Source organism: Amblyomma americanum, chromosome 11 (genome assembly GCF_052857255.1).
Source record: "Amblyomma americanum isolate KBUSLIRL-KWMA chromosome 11, ASM5285725v1, whole genome shotgun sequence".
In the NCBI taxonomy this organism is placed as follows: domain Eukaryota; kingdom Metazoa; phylum Arthropoda; class Arachnida; order Ixodida; family Ixodidae; genus Amblyomma; species Amblyomma americanum.
The window spans coordinates 100,295,542-100,315,037 of NC_135507.1; the positions used below are offsets into that span (position 1 = coordinate 100,295,542).

Here is a 19,496-nt window from a genome sequence, read left to right on the forward strand (position 1 = left end):
ATTGGGTTGGGCTACGTCAGGTTAGGTTGGGTTAGGTTACGTTGGGTTGGGTTAGGTTCCGTCTGGACGGAGCTCTAGCGCAAATTGGTTTGGGTTACGTCAGGTTAGGTTGGGTTAGGTTGGGTTGGGTTAGGTTCCGTCTGGACGGAACTCTAGCGCAAATTGGGTTGGGTTACGTCAGGTTAGGTTGGGTTAGGTTACGTTGGGTTGGGTTAGGTTAGGTTGGGTTGGGTTAGGTTCCGTCTGGACGGAGCTCGAGCGCAAATTGGGTTGGGCTACGTCAGGTTAGGTTGGGTTAGGTTACGTTGGGTTGGGTTGGGTTAGGTTCCGTCTGGACGGAGCTCGAGCGCAAATTAGGTTAGGCTACGTCAGGTTAGGTTGGGTTAGGTTACGTTGGGTTAGGTTCCGTCTGGACGGAGCTCTAGCGCAAATTGGTTTGGGTTACGTCAGGTTAGATTGGGTTAGGTTACGTTGGGTTGGGTTAGGTTAGGTTCCGTCTGGACGGAACTCTAGTTCAAATTGGAGTTCCGTCTGGACGGAGTTCTAGTGCAAATTGGGTTGGGTTACGTCAGGTTAGGTAGGTTACGTTGGGGTGGGCTGGGTTTGGTTGGGTTAGGTTCCGTCTGGACGGAACTCTAGCGCAAATTGGAGTTCCGTCTGGACGGAGCTCTAGCGCAAATTGGGTTGGGTTACGTCAGGTAAGGTTGGGTTAGGTTAAGTTGGGTTGGGTTAGGTTCCGTCTGGACGGAGCTCTAGCGCAAATTGGGTTGGGTTACGTCAGGTTAGCTTACGTTGGGTTGAGTTAGGTTCCGTCTGGACGGAGCTCTAGCGCAAATTGGGTTGGGTTACGTCAGGTTAGGTTGGGTTAGGTTACGTTGGGTTGGGTTAGGTTTGGTTGGGTTAGGTTCCGTTTGGACAAAGCTCTAGCGCAAATTGGGTTGGGTTACGTCAGGTTCGGTTGGGTTAGGTTCGATCTGGACGGAACTCTAGCGCAAATTGCGTTGGGTTAGGTTACGGTGGGTTGGGATAGGTTAGGTTGGGTTAGGTTCCGTCTGGACGGAGCTGTTTTTTTTTCTTTCGGCTTGCAGAGAGGTACGCAACACGACATTTTTGCACACTTCAGTCATTCATGAACAGCAAGCACACGCTCGTCACGCCAAACAGAGGCACCGCAGAAAACATCTGCGATCATTGTTGTTGTTTGAAAAAAGCGCGCGCGAACGAAAAACTTCTACCTTTTTTTTTGTGGTGCTCCCTTGCGGCTGAAAAGCGTAAGGGAAAAAAATGAAAATTTTATTTTATTCGAGAAGTGTGCCATGACGCATAAGATGAGAAAGCGGGAAGGAATGCAGGAGATACGAGGAGATAGAAAGTTAAAAGAAGGAGTAAAGACCCGTTTCGCTGAGGTAGTCGTAGAGGTTGGGAAATGGCGCGGTGACCGTCTTGCATATCTCTGTGGACACCCGAGCCGGACCGTAATAATAATAATTGGTTTTGGGGGAAAGGAAATGGCACAGTATCTGTCTCATATATCGTTGGACACCTGAACCGCGCCGTAAGGGAAGTGATAAAGGAGACAATTGAAAGGCGTGTCGCGCAAGCTTCTGCCAATGGGAGGAAGCATGGGCAGTTTGGACGAGCATCGCACCATCTGTAGCTGTAGCCAATGGGAGAGTGACCTTCGCCAAACCTAGCATAGCAACAGCCCATGCAGAAATAACCAGCCAACCAGGCTAAAGGCATGCTTTCAGATGTCTACTCGGTTTAACTATATTAAAGCCCTGCTATTTTTAAAGTTGTATTCTACCATAGTACCTCAATTTATGAAGCTGTTTTATTGCCAGTCACTCGGAACTTGGTCCTGGTATAATCACACGTATTTGGCCTAATTGTCTTTTGAGAGTGTAACATAGAATATTTTTTTATTTTTCAGTAGTTAAAACCTGCCTCTTGACCCACTTATTGCAAATAAGAACTAATGTACTGCGCAGACGATCCCCAACAGTTGATATATTTTAAAATCGATCGAATATAGTCTTTATTCCTGGGCTACACAAAGTAAAGTCAGCTTTATGTCCTAAATTGCACTGTGGGCCTTCCTACACAGCCAACAATGTCTGACAGATCCAAAGATGAATATGGACATCCATGGGAAGAGCAAAACATATCTGAGAACCGAGATCAGAATTGCAATGTCCATGGGACTTATTAGGGGCTTCCCTCTTGAAAAAGTTTTGATAAGTTATCAAAAGGCAGAATAGATAAAAAAAAAACCTTTGCTCGACGGAAGTGAGCAGGTAGACTGTGTTCGATGAAGTGAAAGATGCTTCGCGACGATGTCTTCATGTTAAATAGAAGGTAGTTTGCAGACTTTACCAGGCTACTCCTAAATGTTTTGCCCCAATCTGGACTATATAAAGTTGAAAAGTGATGTCCACATCTACAACTAAACGTCAACAAAAGACCGAACAGACATATTAAAAAATTTGAATGCTCGAGCCTTTTACAGATATTAAAAGATGCCTACAAAATGTTTCGTGTTTAGTAGGTAATGCAAGTAAACCAGCAGTGTTCACATTCACTGCAAGCACAACAAAAAAATTATGACGCAGAGAGAAGACCTAGATTGCAGGCTAGTAGATAGATGAGCAAGGAAAATGGCATACTGACCCAGTGTATATGAGGGTGATGAAAGCAGAAATCACTAGAGGCATTAGTTGGTGCGACAGAAAGAGCTGCACACAATGTTATTTTTATATACTTTATTTGTCACCTTCGTTCGCATACTGCGATAACAAAAAAAAAACTTTGGGCTGAGTCTTGTAAAAATTCTTGAAATAAGGAGCAATTCAGTGGTAGCGCTGGTCGATTAGAAATCTTCGTACCATTCTCCCCTTCATTCTTTATCTTTCATGGTAATATCACTTATACTGCAATGGCAACATTTGGAGCAATCGCAAAGTGAAAAGTACAGGTATTACATGAGACAAGGGAGGAAGCTAAGCAAGTCTGCCTGATTAGGCAACATTTTGAGACATTAAAACATTATTTATAAGAGAATAAAACATGGAAGAACACATCCCCATTTGCTGCAGAGCAGAGGCAAGATTAAGAGACAAACACTGGAAGTCACTTGCTGTCTCACATGCTCTCTAGCATTGCTATAGCACTATTGCCAGAGCTTCAAACTAAAGCAAGGAAGCAAGAATGAGCTTAGAGCAAGAGCACCTCCGGTAACGTAAAGTGGCGCAGACCACAGCAGTGTTAACCCCCTAAGACATATGTACAAAATTGTGTACAAAGTCGTGGTTTTTTCTGGAAAACTGCTATGCACAGGTGTCAAAATTTTTGTTTCCGGTGAGTTTAGCATGCTTTATGGCCTGACTACACCCTGCAGTGGGAATAGTCAGGCTGATGATGACAGTGCTAACAGTAAAATTTTCACAGAACAGTGAACTTGGTAGCACGTCCTCTACCATTTTCAAGCAGATAGGTTTCGCCACTGCTAATGTTTACTTTTTTTCTTCAAATTACTGCTGCCTTAAGCATCTTCAAACCTGAAAAATGATTCCATGGTCCTTCAGGCATCTGAAAAATCCTAGCATTCAGATGTTAAATTTTCAACCATTGTGTGGCAGTTTACATGAAATACTGTACATAGCAGTAAAAAAAAAACCATTGCTTTGCATTTGAAAACTAAACTGGCTGTCTTGAGGCCTGAATATACTGTTTTAGCAGAGATATGTCTTAAATCGAAAGAATGAGTGCCCCTGAAAAGCTTAAATCATCATGGGGGTGAAAATGACAAAAGGTACGAACATAAGCTCAAGCATAGCAGTCCTCTTGATCCTACAGAGCCTGGTACAGGCAGCAAACAGTGCACATGCTCTCTTGGACTTGGCGCAATTGCTCCAGATTCGGTTGCAGCCTTCCGACAGACTTGTGGCTTCTCCCATTGGCCATGCAAAGGCAACAATGCATGTTACCCCTTCCAAAACCCCCCTTGAAGACCAGCAACTCACCTTAGCCTCTTTAGTAAGCGTGCAAAAGAAAGACTTGGATACATGCTGGCGCACTAGTAGAAGCAGCAAATTGTTTCACAGACATCCAAGGTGGCAGCACTCAGCTGCACGGTATGTCACCACAGAGAACCAACCGACCTCCCAAGAACTTTGAACAAAGTTCGGCTGAGCACTGCTGAACTGAAAGCAAACTGTGTGGTACAGGTACACAGTAATTCCTATTCAGCAGGAATATTCGCAGCGGTAGATGCTCATTACAAATGCCAATTAGGCTAGCAAAACCAATAGAAGGACACATTTTGCAAAAACCAAATGTATTTGAGATGACACTCACATATGCACTGAACAGGCTAATCTCCAGCTGGCTACAGTGGAGTGGCAGTCAGAACCGTCAGACAAGTGACGACTACAATACAAGTCTGGGCACAAAGTACTAGGCAGTGATAATTGGTGCTCCTAATGGCTACAAAACTTGGGTTAGAGCCTGCTGGACACAGACTGTTTGGTGCATGTGAGCTCAGTGGTAGTACTACATACATGTCTACAGCAATGCGCCAACATTACAGGCAGGCTAGCAGCTCAGTTCATTGGAATATTTTGAAACAGGAAAAAAAAGCGACATCACCACCAGAATGCAAGTTCACCAAGAAGAAATGCGCTAAACACAAATCACACACCTGCACAGCTTTCATCTAGCGTGGAAAGCACTCTGGAAGGCTCGAATGTAGTCTTTGCACAGCAATAATGTAGTGCAGTGGTTACGGCTTGTCAAAACACTAGCCGCATTTAGGCCCGTACAGGTAGCTGCAATATGAAACGGAAGTCTGTTTACACAAAACAATGGATTTAGTTATTTTGGCACCAAAACTGAAAATGCCCAGATTGATTTTATTCATCTGGAGAACTACTCTGAAAAAACAGGTGGCCTTCTTAACCACGTTCTTGAGGAAAATGCGATAGCATTTGAAAGCTGGCCCATCCCCAAATATTCCAGAGGACCTCCCAAATTTTGGAAGCAGGACCAACACAGTAAATGGATTAACGAGGATTAGCGAGTAGATTAATGTAGATTAACGTGGAAGTGTAGGTCTGGTTAGTGCAATGTCATATAATAGGAACCCTATCGGCGAATCAGAAAATTTAGCAACTGAGAAACCCAGTGGTTTTTGCAAGACTATAACCTAAATGCTATTGCGTTACAAAGAGAACAGTGCTCATGGTCAAGATGTGCACACTCTCATATTGAACCTACCTGTACCTGTGTGCCCCATTCACAAAGCACAGTCTCTAGCAGTCAACCAGCAGAGGGTTTTAGCAGGGCAAAAATTTCACGATATGTTTACAGACATGCTTCCAAAACATGGCACATAAGTCAACACTGCTACCCCCACTCAACTCTCCTTCAATAAGAATGCTCAATACCAAAAAAAGACCATCGATTCCCACAGGAAGGACTGTTTGTTTGAAGAGCAATTTTCAAGTCGAGAGGCTTAGACAAAATAGCACCGCTTACCACGCTGCCACCATGGATGAAAGGCTCACTTGAAACCAGAGCGTATTCTATGAATTTGCTTTTTCTCCTGGAATGCGCAACACCCATGTGTGGGCCCCAGCCAAGCTTCTGTTTTGGGCAATGAGCACCTGACAGGTGTCTGCATGGTGTTCAGTGCCGTACCCACAGAAGCCCTTTGTGGACAGTGCTACAAAACTGCTAGGTGAAACAGAGGCTCAGGAGGCAGGTTTTGTAAGAGGCTTCACGCTAAGCTTTTGGAAGAAATACTTCAACGATGCAAAGGACAGAAAACAAAAAAGGCCCAGACACGTATAGAACCTCTTTGAGACACTTTCAAAAACATGCGAGGAAAAAGCATATTTGGAAACAAGTCTGCAGACTTCTATGACTTCATCCTCTTTAGTGTGAAAGACACTTCGAAATATAGTCTGGCTAAAGCGAGGGCGAAAGTAGCCAGAGTCTCTTTGCTGTTGCCGGTGCCTGTTGGATGCTTCGCCTCATCGCATTTCTGCACTGTGGAAAAAGCCACTGTGGCAGCTGACTGCTGCTGTGCTTCTGCCAATGTTGCATGCACCAACGGTTAGTTGCTGAATGCATCATGGGATTGGAATTTGGAGATTATCAATGTACTTACCAGGATATCGTTTTATACGGGAACACATTAACCGGAGGAAAAACACTACGGTAGATTTTTATTGCTCACTTTTTTTGTGCAGATGACGGGAACGCATCAATGAGGTTCTACTGCACAACTTCTTTCAGTTGGCTAGGTTATATACTTGCTGCATAATTTTAGCTGCCACAGTGAAGTAATAAGAGCCCCAAACTTGGCCCAGCTTTTGCCAGCAGCTGAAAACATTGTTTTTCTTTAAATGCTGCAATTTGCATTCAAGGCTCACCTGGCAAAGCACGACTACAGCGACTTCCAACAATGTAGAGGAGTACGATCAGTTCCGAAACGGGCACACTGTGTACACTGCTGTTACTCTCAACCAACCGAAGAGATGTTGGAAGACGCACACAAATGTGGCTCTGAAGAATGTGTCGCCACAGTTTGGTTGCACAATGCTCACTTACTGTCCACTCCTCAACAAAAAGAACCTGGCCACCCAGAATTGCCACTCTGAACTCGTGACTAGAGCGGTGCCACTTTGATGCGTACGTGAAGACATCGCAAGCGTCAACAGACATCTTTTTCATCCCCTCCCCACAGATACAGGTCGCGCAACCAGCAGAGCTGAACTCTACAACCTGCGCCAACATGAATACAGCAATTTGCCGAGACAAAGAGTAAGAAAACATCTCTGCTTTCCCTTTGTTTTGCCCAGGAACTGATTGCCATGCTTGGAAAGTCATCAGTTAAAATAAATAATAAACACCGATAAGATAAAATGCTGTGCACTGCAAACAATGGAAAAATATCCAGTGCACCTGCTGCTTACTTCCTAGTGTTGTTCTAGTGCACAGGAAAAGCTCCTTGGTCGCATCACGCTTACTTTGTATGTACAGCAAAGCATGACATGATAACACCATTCAAAGGCTTCCAAGACGTGCCCTTATGCCTAAATGTGTAGCTACTCTTGTTCCTTTCTCCCACAACTTTAAAACAAAACAACAAATGATGACTCCATGACTTATTCACACAACAAAAGCCATTGTAGTCTTTCTGCTTCTGCACGTGTCATGAGTCACTACTTCTAAAAGGAAAAAAAAGCATGGCTAGTTCCTTTTTTTTTTATCGAAACAAGAAACAACCAGCCCACAAGCAACAAAACACAGTGGAAACAAGAACAATAGAAAGGTGGAGTCCCACTTCACATCCGGTTAAGGTCAGTGGAGAAATAACAAGGCGCAAGAGTGATGAAAGAAAAGTAAGAAGCTAGAAAACGGAGAACATTATGCTCGTGACAAGTCCTGGAGTGGTCATAGCATCCTCCAATAGCAATGGTTGTGTCTGGCAGAACAAGTACAACACGTTCTTGGGCCCAAGAAATAAACAGGATGAGGGAAATTATAAAAACAAAAGATAACAGAAATGGGGTCAGAGAAAAAAAATGAAACACTGGAAAGGGAGTGTTAACAGCCACAAGTCCCTCACATTCTATGTACAAAACTCGCACACGCGCGCGCACACACACACACATTTGTTGAGTCTTGCCGTTGAAACGCGCAGCCAGCACGCACTCCCGGCACTCGAAGTAAAACACGGAAAGCCGCCACTGGAGGGGATGCCCTCGCAGAGTCACACGCACGGCAGCAACGGAGAAAGTGTGCAGGAATGAAGTCCACCGTTGCTCCGAGGGGGTCTTTGTTCGTGCCCGCGGCCCATCTCCTAGGGGCAGGCATCACTAGGAGTCTGGCTTGACCACTTCGACAGTGCCACCCCACCGTAGTCTGTAGCGTCCCGCTCGCCACCGAATTGTCGGGTTCCAAAGGGCGTGCAGGAAGAGGTAGAGGGCGCCGCACTCGCGGAATGTCCACGCCACCACAAACTCCCACTTGTTGAAGGGAAGAAGGCCATTCTGCAGGGGCCAGAGGGGGGAAAAAACATACAGCAGGTCAAAGAAAGCAACCACTGAAAGAGAGAGGTGGTGCACTCATACATGCAGCATATGTCATATCCCGGAATTGTGCATGTGTCACGTGCCCCATGTTGCCACCAGCGGACTAAAAGGCGCATAGGCCCTGTAGATTATGAATGGCAGCTTACCAATATCCCTCAAGACAAAAGCATATAACAGCTGTATCTCACCGGTACTCACCTATGGGGAAGAAATGTGAAGGACAACGAAAAGGGTTCAGCTTAAGTTAAGACAACGCAGCGAGCTAAGGAAAGAAAAATAATAGGTGTAACGTTAAGAGACCGGAAGCGGGCAGAGTGGGTGAGGGAACAAACGAGTGTTAAAGACATCCTAGTGGAAATCAAGAGGAAGAAATGGGCTTGGGCAGGGCATGTACTGCGAAGGCAAGATAACCGCTGGTCCTTAAGGGTAACGGAGTGGATGCCAAGAGAAGGCAAGCGTAGCAGGGGGTGGCAAAAAGGTAGGTGGGCAGATGAGATTAAGAAGTTTGCGGGGATATGGTGGCCGCAGCTTACAAAGGATAGGGTTAATTGGAGAGGCATGGGAGAGGCCTTTGCCTTGCAGTGGGTGTAGCCAGTCTGATGATGATGATGATTAGGCACGGAGTGCATCTGCTAGTTGACTTGGGGTTAAGCAGTTAAGAGCTGAATTTTTAGACGATTGCACAGAAGCCTCGTTGGAGTGAAAACCCAGCGACCGCTGTCCGGCATCACACTGGTAACCTGCTAACGCAGCAAAAAAAAAAAACAGTCTCGAGTGGGATTCGGTTTGGTTTAGGTTTGGTTTATGGGAGTTTAACGTCCCAAAGCGACTCAGACTATGAGAGACGCCGTAGTGAAGGTCTCCAGAAATTTCGACCACCTGGGGTTCTTTAACGTGCACTGACATCGCACAGTACACGGGCCTCTAGAATTTCACCTCCATCGAAATTCAACCGCCGCGGCCGGGATCGAACCCGCGTCTTTCGGACCAGCAGCCGAGCGTCATAACCACTCGGCCACTGCGGCGGCCTCGAGTGGGATTCGAACCCAGCACAAACAATAAGCCGCACCTCCCACTGCTTTAGACCACTCGGCAATCGGCGCAGCCAGTCATCCCGTGTGTTAAACTGCAAGCCTCTTGCGCTAAGCTTCGTATACAGTCATCTTCATCAAATTTTATTTGTGCCTCTTTTACTACGCCTGGGGTGTTGTCTACATAACTTCCATCCCAACCAGTAATTCGGAAAAGAAAAAGTCAGCGAAAAGGATTAATTCATGTAGTATACACAATTTTACCCACGTGATGAGTTCTGCTTGGAGCTAATAGACGATTACTACCTGTGACGCTTGGTACGACCATGGATGTGATGTCCTGCGTGCAGGCCTCTGCCTGGAACCGCAAACACATTGTGCCTTGCTGCAGCTAATTTGTCTTGTGCACTTGTGTGTTTGCACTAGAAAGGACAAAATGTTATGGTGCACAAGAGCTAGAGAATGGGGTCCACCCATGCTGGTGGCGCATTTCCTTGCAACAACAAGCCACCTGCCAGACTGACGATATGCAGCTGGTGTGCTTCGCATCGAAGCCGAAGCAAAAGTGCTTTAAATCGAGTCTACCATCACACAATAACCCCACATTAAAATGGAAATTCAAATGTGCTCCTGAAGGAAAGCCACGTCCTAGGTATGACTGGCACAGTAGGCGATTGCCAAAATAGCCCTCCTTAACACCTCTGATGGGCACGCAAAGGCAGGTGTAACGAAAAATGAACGGCCTCATCTCTGAGAACAGGCCGACCACGTAGTTTCAGTTTCACTTTTCTGAGCTCTGCGCCATCCTGCGGCAACAGCGGCGGCTATCAGCCGAGCATCAGTCAGCAAACCGAGCCCAGACACGCTGACTGGCGGCACTGCGCATTTCTCTAGCTTCCATCCCCATGGTTCACCCATTCACTGAAACTGTGCACTCGTAGATTGAAGTGCACACACTGTGCGCTGAAGCTTCCTCACATGCGATGCAGCTACTGCGTTACACCGTGAAGGACGCCGGGCAGGCCCTAACCGAAGGGTTCTCAAAGTTCATTTTTTTGCCTCAAGGAACCCCAACAGCCTTAACGTGTGCGACCTGAACATGCAGCGCTGTTCGGGTAGCAGTGCTGGCACAGGGTCTCAATGACGGCCGACAATGCCCACCACGCACCTGGATGACGCTGAGCAGCATCCAGTCAAGCAGGAACCAGAGCAGCAGGTGCAGCAGGTAGACGGCAAAGGCATCCCACTGGAAGAGGAAACTGGTGGCCCAAGCCACCAGTGCGCCCAGCAGCATGCACTCGGACAGGGGCTCCAGCAGCATGGTGTGCGGCAGCATGGCAAACCGCAGCTTGGCCCACCTGCAGTGCGCCACATGTCACTAGTGAGACGTCTGGCCACCCATCCCTCTTCTTCAGCAGCTTTCGAGGTGCCATGTTTATTTGTGTCACAGTTCTTCCCTCTGTTTTTGCTCTTCCCTTTCCATACAGAGGTTCTGTGAAATTCTGATAGTAGTGCCACCTGCTATACCCACAGGAATGTACCTCCTCCTGTTGCTGTAGTGCACAGCTCAGAAAACAGAAGGCACCACACACTTTAAAACACGAGACAGATGGCCGGCCATAAATTCCAATATCCATTGGGAAGGCCTGCAAAGCTTGTGCCACTAGAAGGTGCTGGTACACGAGACTATGAGCAGAATATGCTGGTATATGCCAGTTTCTCATAACATAGTGGATGTAGAAGTTGTTTAGGAATGTGATGGTTTTTAGAAAACGAAACACAAATATGTGGAATAAAATGCAACGTGCATTAATAATGACTAAAGATGACATATGGATTCCCGGGCAACTCTTGGATGTGGCAGTACCATATGTACTTTTTGAACCTTATCTGCAGAAAAAAAGGGGGATCAGTGTAGCTATTTGATGTCAAATTTATTCGTGGGGGAGAGATTCCTTCCCTTGACCTTAAATTTCTCTATCACAGATATTAGAAGTTTTCTGTTGAATTCCATGCATGCAAAGCCAGAAAGGGCTCTTCACAAGTTGCACGAGCTAGCACCGAGAGTGATGCCCATCGACTGCTTCATCTGATCTGTGTAAAAAGCCAAAGGAAGAAGGAGCGCAAACTTCCTTGTGCATGGAAAAAGCCTAGACAAGCAGATGATGAAGAGCAGTGCCTGTTAATCCCAGCCTTTTCACTGCTGTCTGTGATCTGGGATCAGAATTAAATAGTTCAGAATAGCCAGCCAATATAAAGTATTTTCTAGTCTCGCAGCAATACAACAGCTTCCCAAGGAATTGGCAAACAATTGCGTGGTTACTATATTAGAGAAACTAATTTTTTCACCAGCAGTAGCAGCAGAAGCTGTGAGCCATCCCTCAGACGCAACTCACCTTGCCACCCTTGTCTGGAAGAGGCCGACCTCACAGAGGCCCGAGTTCTGCCAGGCAGGCTGGGAGCTGATCCTGATCTTCCAGCCCCTGCACAGAGAAGACACGTGCTGCAGTGAACGACACCTGACAAGGGCTTTTAAAAGAAAACCGAGAACACCTCCACTCAATATTCGCTCTTAGTAAAAAGTCTACTCTGTGTGGCTTTCTCACTTTGCAGATCTAGACACGCATTCACTGTGCAGAGAATTAGGTTTTAAATATTGGAGGGAACACTTAAGCTCCGCCTCAAAGGCGTGATGTGATAGCTTAGCTGGTTAATTCCCATACATGCAGAAGGTCATTCTATACTTAACGTTCACACATCTCTCGGAATGCTCATACCCCTTTGGTGCAGTGGTGCAGCGGTTAAGCGACGCGCCACTGCCTTGCGGTGGCATGTGCTACCAGTGGTTGACTTTGTGTGGCCCACATTGCTCTTCCTGAGCGACCAAACTGCCACCTGCCAAGGTGGGCAGTTTTCTCACTATCCCGTGGACAGGTTGTGATGATGCTGCACAGTCACGTGACCTAGGAGGTCCACCTGCCTCCTAGCTTGCTCTCTGGGCACCGCCTGCCACAGTCATGCTCGCGATTTTTCATTCACAATGCCGACAGCGGATTTTCTGGACAACGGAGCCTTTATCACTATCGCGTTAAAACTGTCCTGCCATTCGGTTAAAATTTGTGGCATTGATACCGAGAAGGACTCTGTGGTCGCCGTTATGAGGTGAATGTCAGTGAGGCCTGAGAGTTTAAGCAATACTAAAAAAAAAAAAAACCTGACGCCACTGTAGTCTACCTATGAAAACGGTCCGTGGAGGCAATACCCGCATCTCCTTCCTTTTTTTACCTTTTCTATGTAATAACAGCCGCTTCTGTAATCTCTATGCCATTAAAATGTAGTAGTCTACTGACACAGGCCAACCAGAAGAATTCCTGCTCAGGACCAGTAGTACACTGGAAAACATCCATTTTCACAGGTTCATACGAAAACTACCCTCCGGACGAAAATGCCCCATAGCTTGTTTGGTTTGCTTTAGAATAATCCTCTTAGCAAAGAGTAGCCTGACCAAAAGGAGGTGTCACTGTTTGTGCCAGCTCCTCAACAAGCCTGTGACTTTCATAGTTTGTTTGCTTAGTATTGGCCCAAAGCACAACTTTGGCACCTAGCTTTTCTATACAGGTTATGTGGCTTATGAGGAGATGCGGGTCTTGAAACGATAAAATTTTCGACTTTTCAAAAAGGGAATGTTTCATTCCAATATACTTCGAAGTACCTGTGTACAAAGTTTCGGCATCTAATTAGGCCTCCAGTTGCTAAAAAACGATATATCCAACGTTCTGAAATGCCGAAATAGCAATTTTGGAACAAAATGTGGCACAACTCCGCGCCTGTCGCTTCGTGCTATCCTGGCCCCAGTGGCCACCATCTTGGTATTGTTTGGAAGTTGGTGCTCTCTCCTACCATCCTGGCAGTCCTCATTACTGTGAAATCCTCTCAGAAGACCTGCATTCCACCACTGTCTAAGGCCTCTACAATGACCTCCCAGTGACTGGTGTGCACACTTCAAATGAGATTTTCTCCACTTCAATTTTTTGCCAACCTGACTAGCCTTATGGAAGCTTCTGTTATGGTTTTATGGTGCAATTTCAATGGATCTTATACCATCAAATTCAGAAAGAACTAAGCTATGAAGCTATGCTATTTTTTAATAGCTTAGTCAAACATCAAATTTTGTGAATAATGTCACCTAATTACATAATTATGGTACTTTGACATAATTGAACATTTTTATACAGTTAGATACCTCAACAACAATATTAATAGCGTAGCTCTGCACAGCTCCATTTTGAGTGAAACCAAGAAATACTGAGAGAAAGTATCTTAATGAACTGTAAGAGGTTACCTGCTTAGGCTTCCATTATTTTCTCATAATACAGAAACTGAGATATACTGATAACTAATTAGTCTTGAAAACAGGAGAATACCTAAATATATATATACACACCTAATTTTATTACGATCTCAATAATAACATTTTCATTTTTAAGACCGGCATGTCCCCTTAACAGGGGATGCATGTCTTGAGATTGCAAACAAATTGCCATGAAAATGTTTTTTAGAAAAAGTTTTTCGTACGGAATATCTACGATCAAAACGATCCCAAAGTACGAGGAAAATGACTATTTAGTTACAAGGCTGAAAAATGGAACGCGAGCTTCGAAATGACAATTCACTTGAGATCACGATTCTGAAACCGCTCTCCAATAGCTGCCATTTTGCTACTGTTTGAAAGCTCGTTTTGCGCCCTTTCATTCGACGCCTCTCAAGATGACATCACATCGGCACAGCCAAAGCTAGAGGCATTTTCCTGCGACTCAACAAGTGCACACAGAGTTCAAGCCTCTATCTCTGATCATGATTTTACAGATACAGTCTCTCCCTTGCTGGCTTTTTCTCTGGTTTGCCCTCGGCAATTAAAATTAGGATGGTCCCAATTTATTTCGGAACAGCAGAGCTGTGAGGTGATGCTAGTTCTAGCGGGTTTTACATTGTGCATTAAATTTATTGGAATGGATGGGAAAATGCTGTGCTTGCAGTGCCAGGTCGTATATGGAAACCACTTATGCCGCAACAAGTGAGCGAGAGCTTTTCTTCCACATTGTCAAAGTGTTCATTATGAAATCAGGACGGCAAAGTGGGCTAGTTGGAAAGGATTCGTACTACAACCTTTGTCCGTAAAGTTCCAAGACTGAGTCCATTAAAAAAAAATGCGTTTAACATTGAAATCATTTGTGCAGCACCCGTTCGAAATAGTCTCCCTTGGAGTCTATACACAGAATTTTATGTTTACACACTGTTCGAGGTGGACGTCCATCTCTCCACATTCACTCAAAGTAGAATCAATCATCATTCACTCACAGTGCCATCTAACGGCTGCCACAGCAATTAACATAAATAGCTCAGGTTAGCCAGGAAAGATGGCGCTACACATACGCACCAACATTTCTTTTGGGGAATCATTTCTAGAGAAGAAAATAAATCAGTCTCAAAACATTATGGACAAAGGTTGTAGTATGTGTTCATTATGCATGACTTTGAAGCGCCACAATGGATGCTTAGCTGCCATTGGTTAGGAAAGGATGCTTTGCCTCACAGGCACATAGAACAACCAAGTTAAAGAGAACTGACCGACACAAATAATTCTAAAGCGCACTCAACCGACAGTGGAATGGCAACAAGTTTCGTATACGAGTTAGTTGAAAGCACAAATCGCCAACGCCCCGTTACTTCCAAATACAACAAGGGAGAAATCACTCCTACAGCTTTCACAGAAACTTTATAGTTCCTGGTACGGGGTTCACCCCAGGATCACCACCTCAGCGGAGCAGTCTAACAGCCGAGCTGACTGGAAAGGCTAGCAGGTGGCAGGGTGAGATCGAATTACTCCCTTATTACACATCTACTCCACCTAGGGGATTCGCCTAAATACAATGGGCCAATACTTCCAGGTGTGCATGCTTTGCAAACAGATGTGCCTATGTCATTCAAACATCCTGTACTCAGCATTCTGAGCATGCCTTGTACCATGGAGCTATGGGAGGGGGTTTAATGACATATCAAGCTCCTTCTCGACTTCTTTCAGGAACTGAGCTGCTATGAAGTGAACGTGATCAAAGTTGCATCGTTTCGTCCTTCCTGAGCAGGTCTCAAAACAAAACTCGTTCTGTTATAGCAGTCAAAAAACAAAAGCAGATTCAAGTGAATTACAACACACAGTAAAGCTCTTTTAACTACCTTATACCAATCATAACCGTACAGCGATTGTGCAGGAACACCCATCTCAGCAAATATGGGCTCTTAACTTTTCAATGTGGTTCAAAAATTTCCCAATTTCTTATGGACTGCACTTTGCTGAGCTCACAGCCACACATTCAGAAAGCAGCAAAAAATATTTCAGTCATGTTTTGGGACTTGGATCATATCGTGAAAGTCGGATCTACATTCTGGGTCTTCGTAAGACATGCCGTCACATTTCAACAGGACTGGATGGATGGTTTCAGCACAATTTTTTTTAATCATCAGAGCATCAACAGCTCTCGAGTTTTCCGAGCCCTAGCTTAGTGTTGACAGTTCATTAAAATTAAGCACCTTCGGGCTGCTCCAAATGGCCCATAACAATGGCAGTCACCATATGTCTCGCTGATCACAGCAAGCTTTCCCAACAGCATAGCACAGCTGTCGTTGGAGGAACGCCCAGGAAATACAGTGAAACCTCGTTAATTCGAAGTCCGTCGGACCGCGAAAAATCATCGAATTAACCGGGTTTTCGAATTATCAAAAATGGACGAAAAACGAGAAATAAACGTACAAAACGTGGCTGTATCAACACTGCACCTTTATTTCGCCTCAAAAACGGTCACTTGAAGTAGTCATCGATGCGCGACTGCTTGGCGCGGTAGTTAGCAGCACCGTAGGCTGCGTCCTCCAGTCTGCTCACAGTGCGCAGCAATTCGCTGTTACCGCTGCTACACTCCACAAAACTGCGCACAACGTTCAGCGACTCGACGACTGCAGCTAAAGCTGGTGCTCGGGCGGGCTCAACATCGCCTTCACCTTCGCTGGAAGGCCCGTTGTCACATATTTCTCCTTCCAAGTCGGCACAAGACGTTTGGGCATCAAGTTCGGCGCTCAAATAGTCCGCAAAGGTCAATCCGTTGCTCCCGCCGCCGTTTTCTTCGTCGAAGTCGGTCATGCGCGCAAACAATAACTCTCCATCATCCAGTGTGCAGCTGGCATCAGATGCATCCTCGGGACTGTCATCTTGTTGCTTGGAAAAACCGGCGTGCATAAAGCAACGCCTGATCATATCTCCCTCCACCTGCTTCCAGGCGTACACGATTAGGCAAATGGCACCCAGTAGGTCCACGGAATATTGCTTACCGTTGTCATAGCACCACAACAAGATCCTATTAAGCAAATGGCAGCGATAAATCTTCCTCGCTTGCAGAATAACGCCTTGGTCCATAGGCTGCGACACAGCTTTAACATTCGGCGGAAGGAAGACAAGCCTAACTGCTGTCAAGTTCTGGATGTCGGCGTGGGCTGGGCAGTTGTCAATAACAAAAACAACTTTTCGTCCCGCGGCAGCAAACTTACGGTGAAGGTGCCTCACGTACTCCTCGAACAGCGCTGCCGTCATCCAAGCCTTTTTGTTGCTTCTGTACAGCACGTCATCTTTATGAGGAAGTCATGCGTTCTTGAAGCACCGAGGCTTCTCCACTTTTCCGATGATCAGCAGCGGCAGTTTGTGACTGCCGGACATATTCGCACCAAACAGAATGGTTATTCTGTCCTTGGGTTGTTTTTTTCCCGTGACTACCGCATCCTTTGGGGCAAACGTCTTCGTAGGCAGCATTTTGTAAAACAATGCGGCCTCGTCCATGTTGTAAACATCTTCCTCCGCGTACTGCTGAAGCAGCGGAGCCAGTGTATGCTTTTTCCAATTCTCGACAACATTTGGGTCGACGCTCCCGCTTTCGCCGCACACTGTCAAGAATTTGAGGTTATTGCGGTCTTTAAATCTGGACAACCAGCCGTTGCTGCACTTAAATGCTTCATGGCCCATCCGCAGTGCAAGCTCATCGGCCTTTTCGCGCAGCAGCGTGCCGTTCACAGGCAGGTGTGCTGCATTTGCATGCTGAAGCCACTTTATCAAGGCGTATTCAACGTCCAGATACGTAGGAAAACGAATCCTTGTCCGCTTCGTCGAATGCGTCTTCCCGTAGGCCTCGAGGATCTTCGTCTTATTTTTCAATACAGTTGAAAGGGTCGATAAAGGCACCTTGTGCTTTTCCGCCAACTGCGTTTTGGAGCTTGTCCATTTTTCAGCCTCCTCAATTAGGCACACTTTCTGGCAGAGAGTCAGAGTTCTGTACTTCGGCATTTTCTTAACACCAACACCGCGCACGTGGTCAAGAACTAGCAGAGCACAGTACTCGCCTGGTCGCGGCACCGAACAATAAAGAACAACGAGCAGTGCCTGCCACAAGCGAGACAAACAACAAAAACGGAAACGGAACCAGAAAAATTTTGACCTAGTGGCACCTGCTTGTTGCTTTGTCAACTAAAGCTAGCCTCCAAAACCGGTGCAGATCACTCAGGCACAGCAAAGCACCGGAAACAGGAAGTTGATTTAAAGTGCCGCCTGGCTTCCACTCCGGCAACTATACTGGCCTCAGAGACTGGCACTATAGAAAAATCACGGAGGCCATGGCTTAAATTGACGTATTACCCGGATGAGGGCGCGCTGGCTGTTCAAATTATCCGGCAAAATTTGCATGCAAACTGTTGGGACCGCCGAAAACCTTCGAATTACGCCGGATTTCGAATAAACAGAGTTCGAATTAACGAGGTTTTACTGCATTCCACTTAATGCTACGTGTGCATAAAAGTAGTGCAAAGTTTGTGCTGGCTGTTCAGATCGTCTCCTGGTAACAGCTACACTAGCAGGCACAGTCAAAGGCACGAGAGCAGATTTTCGTTGGGAGACATGGCAAACATGCAGTGGAGAGAGGAATTTCCCCCTCGCCACCTGTAAACTGAAGGAAGATGGAACGAGCCTATAAGAGTCAATGCTCTAAACTCAAACTCAAACATGAAATCATGAAAATGTGAATAGAAGGAAGAAAAAAACAAAGATTTGTGGGAGGGGGATGGAGGGGGAGGCCACCTCGCAAGCCTTGAATGAGGTAAGGCTGACCCTGCCTTTACACATTTAGTTTTGGGGCTAATCATACTGAGACTTGTCCACAGAAAACGGTTTGATAGTCACATACTACCTACAAGCGTTACTATGAAAGCAACAGGACTTTGTTGCCAAACAATTTAGACTGGCATCCAAGTCCCACTCAAGATAAAAAAGAGAGGAGAAAAAGAAAGGGCTATCGACAAAAATGGCTGCCAATTTGTGGTGTAAACTTACCTGTCCTCAAATGACTTGGCAAAAAAGAAGTCCTCCGCCAAGTAGTGGCCAAATGCTCTGATGCCGCCAACCTCGTCGAGCAGCTTCTTTCGCATCAGTGCTGACATTCCCGTCGCACAGTTGATGCGCAAGAAGTCAGCAGCCAGGTAGATGCGTGCATGCGCCGTCCCAAAGTAGACCTGCACGAGACAAGGACATAAGTCATGCCCAATGGCAAACTGCAGCAGTCACAATGTGTGCCAAAAAGGCTAGACAGTAAATTGTACAGTCAAACCTTGTTATAGCGAACGGATAAATTTTGAAATACTAGTTTATTATAGCCGAATTTCATGAAATAAAATTGCACCAAGCACACAAGCAGGAGAACTGCAATATAGTCAGTGAAGGGGGCGGTAACTGGAAAAAACCGGAAAAAGTGGAAAAGACTGACTGGTGGCAAAACATAAATGGTTCGGTAGTTTCGGATTCTGGTGCACGTTGGAGGTTCCTGGAAGTTCGCTCTCGCAAATGTTCATCCGGGGAAGTGACTGCCAGCACGAGCAAGCCAGGTAAACAGCACGCAATTCGAATCTTTTGTTTACTGGAACCAATCTACAAATGAATCAACTTTTTTTTCTTACACATGGAGCTCCATGTATCCTGCCGGGAATGAGCATCAGCAAGAGGTGTGTAGTACCCACGGCTCGGGCGAAACTATATACGTCTACCCTCTAATGCTCCAATTTTGAATGGCAGTTTTTTTTTAAAAAAAAGGTCAACTTATACGCGGGAATTACGGTATATTGCACATAATGGCCTTTGAATTTTTAAGGGAAGGACGAGCTTCGTTGCTATCGCAACTGCTTTCCATTATATAATCATTATCTCCTTGTGCTGACTTGTTTCCACTTATGCGTTGGTGTGTCTCCAGAAAGGGGGAGGGAGGGGGTGTTATTAGGGCGATAG

At 45.8% G+C, this 19,496-nt stretch overlaps 1 protein-coding gene across 1 annotated transcript in view; it reads right to left on the reverse strand.

The window, feature by feature from the left end:
* Positions 1 to 2,747: 2,747 nt before the first annotated feature.
* Positions 2,748 to 19,496, reverse strand: part of GlcT (ceramide glucosyltransferase) — a 39,854-nt gene continuing 23,105 nt past the window's right edge. Inside the window, exons 6-9 of the mRNA XM_077643249.1 lie at positions 18,552 to 18,730; positions 11,527 to 11,613; positions 10,299 to 10,488; positions 2,748 to 8,057 (exon numbers count right to left, since the gene is read on the reverse strand). Coding sequence (XP_077499375.1) covers positions 7,884 to 8,057; positions 10,299 to 10,488; positions 11,527 to 11,613; positions 18,552 to 18,730 — 630 coding nt within the window. The 3' untranslated portion in view covers positions 2,748 to 7,883. The remainder of the gene's footprint in view (positions 8,058 to 10,298; positions 10,489 to 11,526; positions 11,614 to 18,551; positions 18,731 to 19,496) is intronic.